The sequence below is a fragment of the Bos javanicus genome, chromosome 17 (assembly GCF_032452875.1).
Source record: "Bos javanicus breed banteng chromosome 17, ARS-OSU_banteng_1.0, whole genome shotgun sequence".
In the NCBI taxonomy this organism is placed as follows: domain Eukaryota; kingdom Metazoa; phylum Chordata; class Mammalia; order Artiodactyla; family Bovidae; genus Bos; species Bos javanicus.
The window spans coordinates 55,393,366-55,411,704 of record NC_083884.1 but is presented as its reverse complement, the minus strand read 5'-3'; the positions used below and the strand labels follow the sequence as shown (position 1 = coordinate 55,411,704).

Sequence of the window (18,339 nt, the reverse complement as noted above, 5' to 3'; positions counted from 1 at the left end):
TGGGTTGCTGGCTGGCTAAGTAAATGAATGGATAGATGGAAGGATGGATAATTAGATATATGGATGGATGACTGGATGGATGGATGAAGTCAGCAGGAACAGAAAGTAGATAGCTGGATAAACCGCTCAGTGGGTGGATAAAAATGGGTAAGTGAGCAAATCTATGAATGAACGGATGATGGCAGACACCTGGACAACCAACCTCGCCAGACTTCCAATGTGTGGGTGGCCACAGACAAAAAGGGAAGAAAACTTATATTTATTGTGTGCTCCAGCCCACATTCCCAATAATACCCCAGGTAGATATCCAACCCCTCTCCTACCCAACGGGATCCCCACATATGACAGCCAGGACCTGGTCGGACAGAGTACCCTCATGTGGCCTGTACTCTGATATCTACACCATTTTAGTCACCTCATCTTTTCATGGTCCTTACTATTGAGCAACATTTGAAGACATGCTAGAAACCAGACCCACAAGGCTAGTGTGCAAAGAGCCCTTCTGAGAACATAACTCAAGCCCCACTGCACCACCTTGAACCTGTTCCATTTTTGAGGAGGGGAATACAACACCCCTTGGCCACTGTGTACCTGCCACGAGAGGCCTCTAAATCACCAGCTGGCCATCTGCACAAGGGAAATAACCACTCCCTTCCTAAGGAAGCGCAACTACCACTTGGCTGGGGCATCAGGAACGTCCCCATGGAAACCTTCTCCCACCCTCCCCTCCTTGAATGATGTAGTCTTCAATACACTTGTACACACCCAAAGGCTTCTCACCACTAAGACCCTCTCTGGACAGAGATAACACATCAGACTGTCAAAGAAGCTCTCTTTTATCTCTTTTCCAAACATTCCCTCCCTTCCTTCACTGTTCCCTATCAGGCTGAACCCAGGGGGAACCAAGCACACTCTGGATCCTGTTTCTCCACTGCTTGAAACCCTCAATGTCGTCTCCCTTTCCTGAGAATATAATCCAGCTGAATCCATCCCCTACCACGGTCTACAGGGTCTACCTTCCACTCAGACCTCATCTCGTCTCCTACCTTCCCTTCCCGGACCATCTTGTCCCAGCCATACTGGCCTTCCTTCAGGTCCTAGATGTGCCAAGGGGATTCCCACCTCAGGGCCTTTGCACACCACTGTTCCTGTAGCTGCAAAGTCTCTTCTACCTGAACTTTGCTGACTGGCTCCTCATTTTTCAGGCTTCAGCCTAAATGTTACCTACTCAGTAACCACCCTGAATAAACAGATGCCCCTTCATCTTGATTTTAGTAACTTTTGGTCATTTCATTCCTCCACTCTTTCTATCTCAGTAATTACACATTAATCTGTTTAGCTTACCCTCTCTGTATCCAGCACCTAACACTGTGCTGGGCCCATAGCTCATACTAGACAAATATTTGCCACTTGCTGAACATAGGTCAGGTTCAGAGAAAAGACTGGCCAGACTAGATTCGAGTGCTTTGTGGCACTGGATACTCCCCAACAATCCAGCCTCCATTTCCTCATCTGTAAAGTGGGGCAACACCAGTACCTACTGCAAAAGGTTGTTGTGAGGATAAAAGGAGAGAATGGGGTATTGACAAACCGGGGCGTAGACTCCCAGCCCAGCACTGAGGGGAAGCCAGAAGAGTGAGGAGACAGATACCTGAGTGTCAGAGGCTATTTCAGAAGCAGCTGTGGCCCCAAGTCTTGCCTTCCAGAAACCAGAGCGATGAGTTAAGTTTCACCATGAAAGGAAAGAGCTTATGGAGCCAAATATCAAATGTGGAGTATGCGTGATACAGCCAACGAAAGAGGGCTAGATTTAACAGTTCAAAAAAAAAAAAATCTAAAAAACTTTTTTAATAAAGCCTACAAGTCTATCCCCTTCTTTCTTTATCAACGACACGATTTATTGACCGAGGAAGCCATATCGACTAAATAAATCTTGATAATGACCAAGGCAGCAATCAATACCTGCTTATTATCAGCCCGGACGGAGAATTTCATTTTGCGGAACGCAGGCCCAAAGACAGGGCGCACCACGCAGTTCTGGACTCCGGCGGGTGGGCCAGGGATGGATGGCTGGATGGTGCTCATTTTCCAGGACAGGAGACAGGAATCTTTCCTGTGTTATTAATAACCTCCCACCTGCCACCCTACCCCATGTCTCTCATGCTTGTGAGTCTGGATTCATTTCCATGAGTTGACAATGATGAGGTGTTTTAAGATGTTTAAAAATAAAGAGGAAAGCACAAGCATAATGACTATAGGTGGGGAACCCTGAAAGCGGGGCAGGGAGTTGGGAGATGGGCTCCAGAAGAGGTAGCTCTGGCCCCTAGTGAGTCAAGAGCAGGAACATTGAGTGCCCAACAGACCTGAGTCCTGGATTAGAATTCAAGCTCTGCTGCTTGCTGACAATATGGCCTTGAACCTAACCTTCTGTGCCTCAGTCTGCTCAACTGTAAAAGCAGGATAGTAGTAGTTTTCTTGTGCTATGGTTGTGAGAATTAAACGAGATAATATTCGTTAAGGGCTCTAAACACTGTTCAGCATGCATTAAAGGTTGAAAGAACTATTTGTTAAAAAACTGTCAGGACTTCTGAGCAGAGAGCTTCCTTCTGATGTTCCAAAGCAAACGCCAGGCCTGGTCTTGCTTCGGCCAGCCAAGTGGTATTTGGAGAGGCCTGACCTCCCATCCACTGTCTCTCTGCAAGGATCTGGGCAACCTTACTGCTGGCTAGTGATGACCAGGAGGTGAATAAAAAAAACAATGATGATGACTATGATAATAAAAGCAATAATAGATGCTCTCGTTTCCTAGGAATGACCATGCTCTGTGCTAAGAGCTTTCCATGCTTCACTGCATCAGTTCACTTCAGTCGCTCAGTCGTGTCCAACACTCTGTGACCCCATGGACTGAAGCATGCCTCCCTGTCCATCACCAACTCCCAGAGTTCACTCAAACTCATGTCCATTGAGTCAGTGATGCCATCCAACCATCTCATCCTCTGTTGTCCCCTTCTCCTCCTGCCTTCAATCTTTCCCAGCATCCCAGTGGTTATTTCCCTTGTGCAGATGGCCAGCTGGTGATTTAGAGGCCTCTCGTGGCAGGTACACAGTGGCCAAGGGGTGTTGTATTCCCCTCCTCAAAAATGGAACAGGTTCAAGGTGGTGCAGTGGGGCTTGAGTTATGTTCTCAGAAGGGCTCTTTGCACACTAGCCTTGTGGGTCTGGTTTCTAGCATGTCTTCAAATGTTGCTCAATAGTAAGGACCATGAAAAGATGAGGTGACTAAAATGGTGTAGATATCAGAGTACAGGCCACATGAGGGTACTCTGTCCGACCAGGGTCTTTTCAAATGAGTCAGTTCTTCACATCAGGTGGCCAAAGTACTGGAGTTTTAGCTTCAGCATCAGTCCTTCCAATGAATATTCAAGACTGATTTCCTTTAGGATGGACTGGTTGAATCTCCTTGCAGTCCAGGGACTCTCAAGAGTCTTCTCCAACACCACAGTTCAAAAGCATCAATTCTTCAGCACTCAGCTTTCTTTATAGTCCAACTCTCACATCCATACATGACCACTGGAAAAACCATAGCCTTGACTAGATGGACCTTTGTTGGCAAAGTAATGTCTCTGCTTTTTAATATGCTGTCTAGGTTAGTCATAACTTTTCTTCCAAGGAACAAGCATTTTTTAATTTTTTGGCTGCAATCATCATTTGCAGTGATTTTGGAGCCCAAAAATATAAAGTCTCTCACTGTTTCCATTGTTTCCCCATCTATTTGCCATGAAGTGATGGGACCAGGTGCCATGATCTTAGTTTTCTGAATGTTGAGCTTTAAGCCAACTTTTTCACTCTCCTCTTTCACTTTCATCAAGAGGCTCTTTAGTTCTTCTTCACTTTCTGCCATAAGGGTGGTGTTATCTGCATATCTGAGGTTATTGATATTTCTCCTGGCAATCTAGATTCCAGCTTGTGCTTCTTCCAGTCCAGCGTTTCTCATGATGTACTCTGCATATAAGTTAAATAAGCAGGGTGACAATGTACAGCCTTGATGTACTCCTTTCCTCATTTGGAACTGGTCTGTTGTTCCATGTCCAGTTCTAACTGTTGCTTCCTGATCTGCATACAGATTTCTCAAGAGGCAGGTCAGGTGGTCTGGTATTCCCATCTCTGGAAGAATTTTCCACAGTTTGTTGTGATCCACACAGTCAAAGGCTTTGGCATAGTCAATAAGGCACAAATAGATATTTTTCTGGAACTCTCTTGCTTTTTCAATGATCCAACGGATGTTGGCTATTTGATCTCTGGTTCCTCTGCCTTTTCTAAAACCAGCTTGAACATCTTGAAGTTCACAGTTCACGTACTGTTGAAGCCTAGCTTGGAGAATTTGAGCATTACTTTGCTAGCGTGTGAGATGAGTGCCATAGTTTGAGCATTCTTTGGCATTGCCTTTCTTTGGGATTGGAATGAAAACTGACCTTTTCCAGTCCTGTGGCCACTGCTGAGTTTTCCAAATTTGCTGGCATATTGAGTGCACCACTTTCACAGCATCATCTTTTAGGATCTGAAATAGCTCAACTGGAATTCCATCATCTCCACTAGCTTTGTTCATACTGATGCTTCCTAAGGCTCACTTGACTTCGCACTCCAGGATGTCTGGCTCTAGATGAGTGATCACACCATCGTGATTATCTGGGTTGTGAAGATCTTTTTTGTATAGTTTTTCTGTGTATTCTTGCCACCTCTTCTTAATATCTTCTGCTTCTGTTAGGTCCCTACCATTTCTGTCCTTTATTGAGCCCATTTTTGCATGAAATGTTCCCTAGGTATCTCTATTTTCTTGAAGAGATCTCTAGTCTTTCCCATTCTATTGTTTTCCTCTAGTTCTTTGCACTGATTATGGAAGAAGGCTTTCTTATCCCTCCTTGCTATTCTTTGGAACTCTGCATTCAAATGGGTATATCTTTCCTTTTCTCCTTTGCCTTTCGCTTCTCTTGTTTTCACAGCTATTTGTAAGGCCACCTCAGACAACCATTTTGACTTTGCATTTCTTCTTCTTAGGGATGGTCTTGATCTCTGCCTCCTGTACAATGTCACGAGCCTCTGCCCACAGTTCTTCAGGCACTCTGTCTATCAGATCTAATCCCTTGAATCTATTTCTCACTTCCACTATATAATCGTAAGGGATTTGATTTAGGTCATACCTGAATGGTCTAGTGGTTTTCCCCTCTTTCAATTTAAGTCTGAATTTGGCAATAAGGAGTTCATGATCTGAGCCACAGTCAGTTACCAGTCACTGCATCAACACCCCCAAAAGGTCTCTATGAGGTAAAGGCTGTATTTAATTCACATTTTACAGATAAGGAAACTAACACTTTGAGAAATCCAGTGAATCACCCGAGGCATCCCAGTTAAGAAACAGCAAGGCCGGGGTCCAAAGCCCATGCTCAAATCATTTCAGGTACTGCTCCCAGGTAACTGAAATTCAATGGGAATTACCTCACAGAATCATCATCATCATAGTTATTATTACTGCTGTTAATAAAGATCATGATTAACAACAGTCACCATTTTGGGAAGGCTTACAGCATGCCCAGTCCTAGGCTATGTCTGTATTGGTTTGTCATTTTTTACCTCTCACAGCCTTGGAGAAAAGTACTTCTATCTCCAAGCGATTATAAAAGAAAAGCTTTATGAGGGCAAGAACTTGGTCTGTTTTGTTTACTGCTTCTCTCCCAGCACTTTACACTGCACGTGACACATAGCAGGTGCTGAATAATGTTCATCAAGTGAATGAATGAATAATCTGTCTCAACAACTCCAGGAAACTCTATTTTAGACAGAAAAACTGAGGCTATCTTAGCCATAAAAGGGAAGGGGAGACTCCAATCCTGACTTCCTGCCTGATTATAAACTAGAAGTCCCAGGGGAAGCTGAGCAGGAAATCCCCCCAACTCTAGTGATGCTGTCCAGAGACCTTGATCCCTCTTTGATGCCTGCTGGGCTGATCATATGGACCCATGAACCAGGCTTTGAGAGAAGGATGTCACCTGGATCCCAAAACATGTTAACTGGCTATCTTGTGCCCCCCACAACAGCCATCTCACAGACTGCAGGAACCTGCTTTGAGTTGTCTGTGACTGAGGCCACCAAATCACTGCTAACGGTCCACAGCCTGCCCCAGTAATTAATTAATGGATTTATTAATTAGGATGGGAGCTACTTCCCAGGCCGGAATTGGGGTCACCAGTTTCTAAAGCAAGACTCACAGAGCTAAAGATAAACCCTTGTTCACTGCGAGTCTGAGGCCTGTGCCCAATTCCCAATCACAGAGTGAGAGAATTTCAAGAGCCAGTGATGGGTGAAGAAGCTGGGGGTCTGGGAGGAGCTGGGTCCCCCAGGACTGCCTCCCAAGGTAAAGTCAAGGCAGTTGTTCCCAACTCACCCTTCCTGTGCTATTCATCCACTCCATTATCCAAATATTTATTAAGAACTTACTACGTCCTTGCCCTCCTCAGGGAGGAATATGTGTGTGTTAGTCGCTCAGTCATGTCCAATTCTTTGCGACCTCATAAACTGTAACCCACCAGGCTCCTCTGTCCATGGAATTCTCCAGGCAAGAATACTGGAGTCGGTTGTCATTCTCTTCTCCAAGGGATCTTCCCGACCCAGGGACTGAACCCTGGTCTCCTAAATTGCAGCAGATTCTTTACCATCTGAGCTATCAGGGAAGCCCAGGAAGGAATATAGATGGTAAACAAATGAACAAATACATACATATTATCACATCAGGTAAAGCAGACAGGGCAGGGGGCAGGGAGGCATTTTGGAAGCTTAGGGAGGACCTCTCCGAAGACGTAATATTTAAATAGAGGACTGAATAGACTGAGACAAACTAAGGAGATGTCTGGAAATGCAATGGGAACAGCAAGTACAAAGGCCCCAAGGCTGGAATATGTTTGGTGTGTTCAAGGAACAGTGAGGAAGCCAGACTGCTTGAATAAAAAGGGGAGGCGTGTCAGGAAATGAGAGCAAAACATAATGAAGGGATACAAAAGGGAATGGAGGACCTAATCACACAGTGGGCCCAGGTAAGAACAGGCAACCAGAAAGAGGCAACGCTGAGAGTGATACCACCCAGGCTCCCAACAAGACATAAAAGATACCTCAACTGGGCACTCTCTATGCACTAGGTGCCTTAGGTAGATGGCCAAACCTCATTTCATCTTCCCTGTAGGAAAGCATGGTCCTTTGAGAAGAAGATACAAAGTCAGGATTACAAGACAAAGAGGTTTATCAGGATCAATACCCACACCCTGCAGGAGGGAGCCAGAACAGAGAGAGGGAGGGAGGGCGTGAGTGAGAGAAGAAGGAAGGAAAGTTGGTAAGGTTGGCTGGTTAGTGGAAGCACCCTAGACTGCAGAGGAGTCCAGAGCCTGCAAATGAATCCCATGTGTCCCAGGAACCAGTCTGCTCTTAGTCCCTATTACACTCAGTCCCTGGCTGTGGCAGTTGCGGGTGATCTTCAAGGGCAGGATCTGGTGCCACCTGCCCATCACACTCCTTATAGACAAAGATCTGCAAGGTGCTTTCTCAGGGCCACCACTGGGAGGTACCATTATTATATCCACCTGACAGCTGAGAAAACCAAATCTTAGAAAGAGGAACTAACTTACCCAAGGGACACAGCTAGGAAGAAGCAGAACTGAGATTTGCATCCTGATGGCCCGGTGCCATGATTCCAAGATAAACAGAAGTTGGGGAACTGGGCATATTTTGCAACAGAGCAAGAATTGGGCTGAATACCTTGTTAAAAAAATAAAAGCAATACTTAAGGCTTGGAAGGAAAGCTATGAGAAACCTAGACGTATATTAAAAAGCAGAGATATCACTTTGCCAACAAAGGTCTGTACAGTCAAAGCCATGGTTTTTCCAGTAGTCATGTACGATGTGAGAGTTGAATCATAAAGAAGGCTGAGCATGGAAGAATTGATGCTTTCAAGTTATGGTGCTGGAGAAGACTCTCGAGAGTCCCCTGGGCTGCAAGGAGATCAAACCAGTCAATCCGAAAGGAAATCAACCCTGAATATTCACTGGAAGGACTGTTGCTGAAGCTGAAGCTCCAATACTTAGGCCACTTGATAAAAAGAGACAATACATTGGAAAAGACTATGATGCTAGGAAATGATAAAGGCAAAGGGAGAAGGGGCTGGCAGAGGATGAGATGGTTAGATAGCATCGCCAACTCAACAGACAGGAATTAAGCAAACTCTGGGAGATAGTGGAGGACAGAGGAGACTAGCGTGCTGTAGTCCATGGGGTCACAATGAGACAGATAGGACTTAGCAACTGAACAACAAAGGCTGATATGGTGTTTGAGTATTTTTCAAAGTACTCATTGAGATAGATTCACTCCAGGCCAAACATGTGCTAAATAATCTTATTTTAGACTTCATCCTTACTCCCAACTGACAGACGCCAAGAGTGAGGATAAAGGTGGGTCTAACAAGGCTTCCTGGCTCAGTTGGTAAAGAAATTTCCTGCAGTGCAGGAGACCTGGGTTCGATCCCTGGGTCAGGAAGATCCTCTGGAAAAGGAAATGGCAACCCACTCCAGTATTCTTGCCTGGGAAATCCCATGGACAGAGGAGCCTGGTAGGCTGCAGTCCATGGGGTTGCAAGAGTCGGACACAACTTAGCGACTAGATCACCACCACAATAGCCGCTCAGAATCTGTGACCACCTTCACTGCCTTCCTCCAGTTCATTGCACGCACTGTTTTTCCACCCACCTCAAGGTATTAGCACATGCTATTCCCAGGCATGCTTTTCCCTGACCTTGTCCTTGACACCTTGGCTAAAGGGTCACTTCTTCCAGGAAGGCTCCCTTGATGCTCAGACTCAGGCAGTTTTTTTGCCACATGCTATCTCAGAATCAAATGTCCGTGTGTGACTACACACCTGGTTGTCCAATAATATATGCATCCACCCCCCTCCATTGTCTGTGGGCTAAGTGAGGACTGGCACTTTGTCTTCCTGTTCACCATGATATTGCCAGCATATTATTATTATTTAATGTGGTGTCGGAGAAGACTCTTGAGAGTCCCTTGGACTGCAAGGAGATCCAACCAGTCCATTCTGAAGGAGATCAGCCCTGGGATTTCTTTGGAAGGAATGATGCTAAAGCTGAAACTCCAGTACTTTGGCCACCTGATGCAAAGAGTTGACTCACTGGAAAAGACTCTGATGCTGGGAGGGATTGGGGGCAGGAGGAGAAGGGGACGACAGAGGATGAGATGGCTGGATGGCATCAGTGACTTGATGGATGTGAGTCTGAGTGAACTCCGGGAGTTGGTGATGGACAGGGAGGCCTGGCATGCTGCGATTCATGGGGTCACAAAGAATCGGACACGACTGAGCGACTGAACTGAACTGATAGTATTTATGATATTTACTTATTATAATTTACACAATTTTTAGTTATACTGTGAGTGGTGAATATATTGGGTTGGCCAAAAAGTTTGTTCATGTTTTTCTGCACCATCTTATGGAAAACCCTGAATGAATTTTTTTGGCTAAACCAATACATTTTCAAAGTATAGGACAACAGCAGTTATTATTATTAACATTATACAGCACATCTATGTGCTAGGCACAGATTTCACACTTTACATGCACTAACTCACTTAATCCACAATCCTTAAGGAGGCAGATACTACTATCATCCCTATTCTACATGAGAGAGAAAACCAAGGCTCAAAAAGGTTAAGTGATTTGCCCAAGGTCACATAGCTGGTAAGTGGCAGGGCTGGGATACAGCCAGGCGGCCCCCAAGTCCTCACTAAATATCTCTGGGAGTGGGAGACTGCAGGGCTTGATTTTGCTGTCCACACTACACCCCTCAGATCCCTGGAGCCCATGAACATCCACAATGGACCAACACGTCAAATAGCTGCCCCCAGCCCCTGAGCACCTCTGAGTGACTGCCTCACTTGAAATCTGCACTCGACCTGGCTGTGCTGCTGACCCCTGTGGTCTCTCTGTCTGCAGCACCCACACTCCAAACAGCTGGCTGGACAAGTCAATCGACCATAATGGTTCCCGGGGAGCCACTTACCCCGTCGAGTTTGAGCGACGGCGGCTCAGAGAGTCTTAAGCACTGCTCGGCTCCGGGCTTCTGGGGCAGACAACCAGCTCAGGCCAAAGAGGTTGGAGGATTGATTTTTTTCTCTTTCTTTCTTTTTAATGACAAATGCGTATCTTGGAACTGCTGTTTCATTCGGCTGAAGGATGGCAGAGGGGATGCACAGGGAAAGGACGAGGAAGGAGGGGGCAGCCACCGGCCCACTCTGAGGGTGACTGAGCTACTGAGGAAAAGCAGAGACAGCAGGCCAATCATGTATCTTCATGAAGCTGGTCAGGGCCTTTCGGTTCTTCTGAAAATGCAGCCTCGTCTGACATTTGGCACTTGGAGACTGGCAGCCAGTGGCCTTGACAGGTACCCGCCTCATGGCCCCTGGAGCTGTCTGATCCACTGCAGACCCTCAGCCCAGGGTCTCTGCACCACTGTTCCCTCTGTCGTGCCCTTGCTAGGTCTCCATTCCCTGCCGAGCGCGGCCAGAGTGTTGGATTTGTACAGGATACTGGATATCTGAATTTCTTAGGTAACATCTTCTGTGTTTTAAATGCTGAGAAGCTTATATTTAAAAAAGTGGTTTTAAATATTGCACTAATCTGGACAGATACATCCGTGGTCCAGACATAGCTCCCAACCTGCAACCTCTGTAGTCTGAGCTCCCAAGATATAAGACATCACATATAATATTAGTAATATATTAATATAGTAAGCCCCCAATGGAGGAAAAGAGAAGAGAAAAAGTGCCCAGTAATCTCTAAAACAAGCTTGCAAGGCCAGCAAATTCCAGGATCCACTGCTCCTTTGGTTTTCTCACTCCTCTCTTACTCTCTAAAAATACCAACAACAATAAGAAGTAAAACACTTATGGGACACTAACTGTGTGTCCCAAACTGTGCTAAGCACTTTCACACTTAAAGTGCTTTAATCTTTAAGAACAATCTAAAAGGTGGAGATTACTATTAGTTCCATTTAGAGACAAGGAAATAAGGCTTAGAGAGGTTAAGCGACCCATCCACAAATCACATAGCCAATAGGTGATGGAGCCAGGCCTGGAAGCTAGACAGGGGCACCTCACCATCTTGGCTCCTCTTACTTCCCTCTTGAGGGAAAGGGTAGAGAACAAGTTTCTGGAACTACATGTGATCTACCTTAACACTCTTAACTGGAAAGTGAAACACTTCAGCCATGCTACTGCCATCATTAGAGACCTGTAGACAGACTCAGCAAACCATGGCCTTCAGGCCAAATCCAGCCCTTCACCTGTTTTTGTAAAGTTTTACTGGAACGCAACCATTCACATTCAGTTTTCTTGTCTATGGCTATTTGCATGCCACGGTGGCAGAACCGAGTGCTTGCAACGTACACCACGTGGTTCACAAAGCCTAAAGCATATTATTATCTGCCTCTTCACAGAAAAAGTTTGCCAACCCTGATGGCAGACCTAGATGGTTTCTAAATAGCCTAGAGAGAAGCCACCCCTGGGAAGGTCATGAGGTTGAAACCTTCAGGGAAACACCATCCTTAAAGAAGGGGAAGCATATTTGCACATTAAAGGGTAGTGGAAGCTTCTTCAGGGGTTTGGGGTGAGACCACAAAGGAGCCAGCCATGGGAAGATCAGGAGAAAGAGCCCCAGGCAGAGGGAACTGCAAGTGCAAAGTCCCTGAGGTAAGAATGTGCTTGACGAGCCTGAGGGACCAAAAGACCACTGTGACTAGAACAGAGCGAGGAGGGGAGAGACGCTGGAGACGAAGTCAGAAGGGTAACGGCGGCGGGGCAGACTACCTGGACTCTTACAATCAGGGGAAAGGACTCTGGATTTTTAAATTAAGTATGAGAGGAACTGATTGTTCATATCCTACAAAACACTACAAACCATTTTCTGAAGGGATCCTCAAGGCTTAGAAACCAAGAACTCCATTCCAGGCATGATTTTGTCTGAAAATTCTGCTCGAGAGACCAATGGCTCCTCATCACTGCCAAAATGGGCCCTGAGGCCATGAAAAGGCAATACATTTAACTGGCACACAAAGTATGTCAGCATCCTTCCCTTTACAGCAACTGAGTACAGCGAACCAGATGAGCACAACCAGTCTCTGTGAAGGATTAAGAAATGGGAGACTTGGAAGGTTAGTGGATTCACCCAGGAGTGCTAGAGACTGTACTTCTTAGCTGCTCTTGGGGCCCTTCCCCTCTGCCTACTACTTCCACCTTCCCTGACACCTTTGATATAAGCTACTGTCATTAAGAAAGAGCATCCCCCAGACAGAAAAATCAAATAGAAGACTGAACCCTGATTTCCTAAGCCAGAAACAAAGGCAGCCAACTACCTCAGTCCCCTTCCCACACTCAACCTCTGCCAGGCTCAATCTGAGTTAGATAACTGGAAGCCCCCAGAAATTCAGCCCTTTCAGAAAGCAACAGAGAAAACCATCGTTTTTGGACAGCCACCTCGACCATCATCCAGGATCAAATTTAGCACCAGCTGAGGTGCTCACATTTGAAATTCTATCTGACGGAAGAAAGGTTACCACGACAGAATGTCAAGTTCGAAGACAGAATCCTCACTTTAACAGAAGAGTTTAAAAAAAGAAGAAAGAAAGAAAGAAAAAGGAAAGAAAAAAAAAAAAAGCACCACCATCATCAGAAAAGCTGTTCCCTCTGGTCAAAATAGCACCGTGCTCATCTGAAATAACCCACCGAGACGCTTATTTGCTTCTTTAGGCTTGTCCGTGGTTTCTCAATTTTCTACAGTGAATTCAGGTATTAATAAAAGAAACTTCGAGACCTCCAACAGCAAAAGCGGTCAAGGATGAGACGTTGCTCATTTTTCTTCCAGCATTCAAAGAGAGGCCCATCTTTGGGAAGCAATTTCTGTCGAGTTGAGAAATTCAGAATTTTGGGATGCCCAGAAAAGACTGCTGGGTTCTTTATATAAATTCTCAACACCTGTTTCTAGCTCCTTCTGCAAAATAGGCTCACAGGGTGTGGCTTGCAATGAATTGGAGAGGCAGATGGAATGGGGTCACCCGCTGGTTGGACCTGGAAGGGTCCAGGGGGCTGGCCAATGGTTTGGTCGTATTCACAGAGCTGCTGCTAGAAATCTCCCCTCATCCCTCTGTCTCCTGCCGCTCCCTCTCCTCCCGCTCCAAGCTCCCACAGCCTTCGCCTAATGCCAGTCCATCTCACGGGCCTGGGCCTGGGCCGCACCAAGCCTGGTCTGCTCATATGCTCCCCACCCCGGCAGCAATTCTATTACAGCGAAGTTTCCAAAGTTAGGATTCCGCCAACAGGGCTGATAGCTTATTTACTGCTGTCATCTAAAGAAAGAGGAATTTTGACACATTGTTAAATGATAGCACATTTAGATAAGTCAAGCTGTCAGAGGCTCTAATGGATGTCTAAACTCTCTGTGGCTGATATGTAAAATTTATGCACTTCAGAATATCATAAGGTTATAATATTTTAATCACATCCACGCTCTTTTCTAAACTTTGAGCTGAGAAAAACATTCCATCAAGTCCCATCTCCCGTATGCCAAGAAATTGAGCCTTCCTAGAAGTTTCTCCAAAACTCCTTACAAAAAGTCCAGCTTATCTCATTTGAGGACCCATCAGTTTTCCTCCCTAAAGGCTCACACCCCAAGCAGAATTTGCCTTTTCCTCCCAAGTTCGTACAGTGTGATCCTTCCAGCCAACCTCTTTCCTCCCAAGAAACAGATGTGCATTCAGACTGAGCACCAACTCTTGTTAGCTTGATTAACACTCTTTGAAGGAAAAAAAAAAAAAAGATATCACGAGAGACTGGACCCAGAGCATCATTTAAAAAAGTGGCAAAGTAAAGCAGAAAAAGAAAATCATAAAGGTATGAATCCGGTTACGACGACTATACACAGAAAAGCCATAAAAAAATACTGCATTAGTAATGTTCACCATAAAGCAATCTTATAACCAAATGAAATATGCCTAGCATTAACTTTGGGATAGAATTTTATTTCTTCTCGTTTCCTGGACTGCCAGCAGCCGAGACAAAAAGCAGCAGCAAAGAAAGAGGGAAGCAGTTTCAGGGATCCTGGAGCAGGGTACCAACTGTCACAGCATCTTCACCATCATTAAGACTGCTGACAGACTTCCATCCTAGGAAAACAGCCCCACTGTGTCCAGAGATGGCACTGGAAGGAGTAATAACCAGACTGCTTCTATATTTGAAAAATATATACTTCCAGAGGGCTGTGCATGGGCCAGTACAAGGTCACCTTTCTTGCCAGTATCGGAGTGGCGTTGGTAGCATGGTCTGGCCTGGGGACATGGGCCGCCTTTGCTGCCTTGGCCACTCCAACGCTCAGCGACCAGGCTGCATGAAACCACTGAATTGAAGCTATACACACCTCCTCACACTCAACAAACATCCGGGGCCATGGGACAAGTGAGCCCAAAGCTCTTGGCCTGCACGGGGCCTGCAGTGGGGGCCCACCTTTCCTACCCAGATCTTGGAACAAGCCAGCTGAAGTTTTCCTTTCTAGCTATTTCCCCTGTAAACGGAAAGTGGGAAGGGAAAAAAATGAAAATAAAAGTGTGGCACAGGAGTCATTAGCGTTATGCACAAGAGATGATCCGAGGCGAAAGTGCTTAGGCTCATAATCCGTTTCCAACAAAAAGGCCATCAGTGAGAATATGGGGCTGGGTGGGGGGCGCAGTCCTGTTGGGCAGGGGAAAACCTGAACACTTCAGGACAAGGGTGGAGACCACAGCAGATGTGAGGGCCTCAATGTTTGTACACCGCTGCCACATGTACCTCTGTTCTCTTAAAGTGTACAGCTTTTCAAACTCCCAAAGGGACCCCCCCCCCTGCCGCTTAATATCCATGTAAATGAGGTTAACCCTTTCCCCAGAGCCCTCTCCTTTTGTGCCAAACACACCAGCCATTGTTTTAATGAACATATCCCTCCCTCCTGCACCCTAAGTATACACCCTGTGCGGGGAGAGGTCCTGGCTCTATTTTCCCATCACCTGAACAAGGCTTTCCACCACCCCCATCTTCATCCTTTCCAGTTCAAATTTGCTTTTTCACCTCAGCATCTTCTAAAACCCTAACAAAGGGTTCCCAGATCAATGGGAGTCCAACTGAAATCAAGATCTGGGTGACCTCAACAGCTCCACAAAAGACCCCTGAGCCTGAGACAGGAGAGACTTGAGGTTCAACACCCCCTCCACTCCAGCTCAGAAATCAGCCCCCTGGGAGCCGCACCCACCCCTCAGCACCCAGCCCAGGTCTCACTCCACCTCCCGGTTGCAGCCCAAGCTCCCCGAATTGAAAACGAGTTATCTAATGAAAATTGTGTTAACTGACATTCCGGCCAACCGGGAGCAAATACCAGCGCTGTAAATCTCGCCGCGGAAATTTTCTCCAGCCCAGAATAACAATAGGACCCTGCAAAGGGCTTTCGCCAGCCCTTCTGGTTCCTCTCCTCTTGTCTGCCACGTTCTTGTCATTCCTTATGTTACAGAACATCAATCATAAATAAAGACGCTGTCCCCCAGCCGTGCCCGGGTCTCATTTACAAACATTAGCAGGGAATACGATTACCATTGGCCTTCGTGCCAAGCCCAATGTGGCTGCCCAACTCTCTCTCTCCCATTCTCTCTCTCTCTCTCTCTCCCCCTCCCCCATCCCCCACTCTTCCAGAAAGGCCACTTTAGCATCATTTAAAACAGCAACCACAGCTCACAGCCCTGCCCGCCTCAGATGGCCACCAAACTGTAGCCCCAACTCGAGTGAGGACCTGGAATTGCAAGGCACTTGCAGTTATTAACTGCATGCCTGAGTGCCCCGATTTTCTCTCCAGCTCACTGGCTTTGAAGGAGGGGGCCTGCGGGGAGTGAGGGGTTAGAAAGGAGGGGGGTTGGGAAGCCACCAGGAGGAGGGGGGCACTGGAACCACTTATCAGAAGAAACTTAACGAGATTTGCAGGCGGATTTAAAAAAAAAAAAAAAGCGGGTCCCTTTTTATCTCCAGACTGATGCTCTCCCTTCTTCCAAGAATGTCAAGGCCAAGGCAGGATGCTTTAATCGTCCGGTAACCAGCACCACTTCCCCGCCCCTTGTTCCCACCGCACCTCGGTGAGACTCCTGGGTTTGGGGGCTTGTCAGGAGCATCCTGGGGCACCTGGGAAAGGACAGAGGCTAGCGTTGTGCCTTCTGTGCGCAGTTCTCTGTGAGATTCCATCCCGCGGCCCAGTCTCCTATTGGGTCAGCAAGAATAACCCCCAATCTGGAGGAGACACACAGACTCCCAGAAAAAGGTGGAACGGGGATAAAGTGCTGGAGTTTGGAAGGGAGTCGCCCCAGGGAGGAAGAGGGAAAAGAGAAAGAAGAGACTAGAGAGAGGAGGAAAGAGAGGAGTGGCGGAGAGGAAAAGCAGGAGGCAGAAAACAGCGAGGGAATCTCCTATTTAAAAGTTCCAGTGGGCCCGAGAGCCCGAAGTCACCTGCTCTGCGCAGCTCCCGGCTCTCCAAGGCCCCTGAGGCAGGAGCGCAAACTTGCGCGCGCCCCGGGCCCATCTCCACCGCCCGTCCCCACCTAGACTTGGAAAGAGGTTGGCGAGGGGGATAAAGCAAGAGGCAAAGACGAACCCCGAGAACCCGGCACGAGGAGAGGTCTGCCGGTGCAGGCGGCCAGTCCGGCGGCGGTGGCTGTAGCGGCTGGGGCGGCAGCAGCGGCCCCCGGGTGGCGGCGCGTCCGGGCTGCGCAGCTAGGCGGGCGGCGGCGGCGGAGGTGCTGGCGGGCGGCGGGGCGCGGAGCCGCCTCCTAGCCAACCCCGGATGCCTCCCCCCTACGCCTCCTCCTCCTCCCAGCCCGCCAGCTCCCTCCCTCCCTCGCCCGAGCCCCAGCCGGGCGCGGACAGGCACGCGGCGCGCTTCGCGGCCTCCCCCGGCGCCGCGAAGTTGGGAGGCGCGCAAAGTGCGGCGCAAGGGGGGTTGCCCGAGGTCCCGCCTGCAGCCCCCTGCCTGGAACCGCAGACCCTGCCTTCCTCGCGCCTCACTCCGCCGCTCACCCGCCGGCTCGCTCCCCGGGCCATGGGCTCACTAGCGCTTCTCCATGGTCGCAGCGGCTAATCGATGATTGAACCGAACAAAGAGCAGCGGCGAGATCAATTCCTAATACCTATCGATAGGCAGCGGGCAGTCGAGCCCCTGCGAGCCCCAGCAGCCGCCGCCCGCCTCCCCAGGGCTCCCGACCGCCCTCCCGGGGACCTCCCCAGTGCGCCCAGGGCGCGCCCGAGGGCTCCCCACGGCCGCGCGGCCGGTGCTGCCCGCACTAACCTGGAGTCGCCGTAGATCAAATCGCTTCCAATATTGAAACATCGATCCCACATTGGCGGCCATCTTGGGGGCTATTCGAGACGCACACACACAAGAGTTTGGCTTTTCTCAATGGCTGCACTCAATATCCGGGCTGGACTCCCCCCAGCCCCGGGGCCGCCGCCGGCAGTCCGGGCCCTGCGCGCCACCGCCCGGGGCCCCTCGGGCGCCCCCCGGCCTCCTGCCACCCGCTGCCCCTCGGCGCCGCCGCGCCGCCGCCGCCGGGCCCGGGAGCCGTGCGCCCCCCCCGACCCCCGGAGGGCGCGGGAGGAGGGCGCGGGGCGGGGAGCTCGGCGCCCGCCCGGGGGAGGCGGCCGGGGATGGGGTGGGAGGAGAGGAGTGGGGGGGAGGCAGCGTTTCCGAGAGGCGCTGGCGCCGCCGCTGCCCTGCCTGCAGCCGGCTCCCGGGCCCGCGGAGCGCTCGCTGCATATCCCCCCCCAAGTCCGGGGTCGGTGTGCCGCGCGATTGCACTTGACTTTGGCTTTTTGCAAACTTATCAATACTGACGTAACGTGCTGATCAATGCAAAGGGAAGTTTGCGGGGGCAGGAGGCGGCGGGTACGTGGGGCGCCTACCCTCGCCTCGCACCTGTCTATCCCCCATCCCCAGCAATGCATACTTAAAAAAAAAAAGTTAATAGTTTGCAATGCATTTTTTTTTCTTTTGCAATCGGAGCACACAACACGTGCCTCGGGCTGCCGCCGCTCCTTCGCCAGCCAGCTAAGCTTCGCATCCGAGGGTATCAGCCGCCAGCTAGAGCTGCGTAGACTACCCTGCCGGCGGGTTGTTGGGAGCCGGCCAGTGGGCGGGTGGCAGCCGCCCGGGGGCGCCACTGAGTTGTCGGAAATGTC

General features: G+C 48.8%; 1 protein-coding gene across 2 annotated transcripts in view; it reads right to left on the bottom strand.

Moving 5' to 3' along the window:
- The window catches only part of CUX2 (cut like homeobox 2), a 277,693-nt gene extending 260,034 nt beyond the window's left edge, over nucleotides 1–17,659 (bottom strand). For both annotated transcript variants that reach the window (XM_061384789.1, XM_061384790.1), the window contains exon 1: nucleotides 17,450–17,659. In XM_061384789.1, the coding sequence (XP_061240773.1) occupies nucleotides 17,450–17,512 (63 nt within the window). In that variant the 5' untranslated portion in view covers nucleotides 17,513–17,659. The remainder of the gene's footprint in view (nucleotides 1–17,449) is intronic.
- Nucleotides 17,660–18,339: the final 680 nt, after the last annotated feature.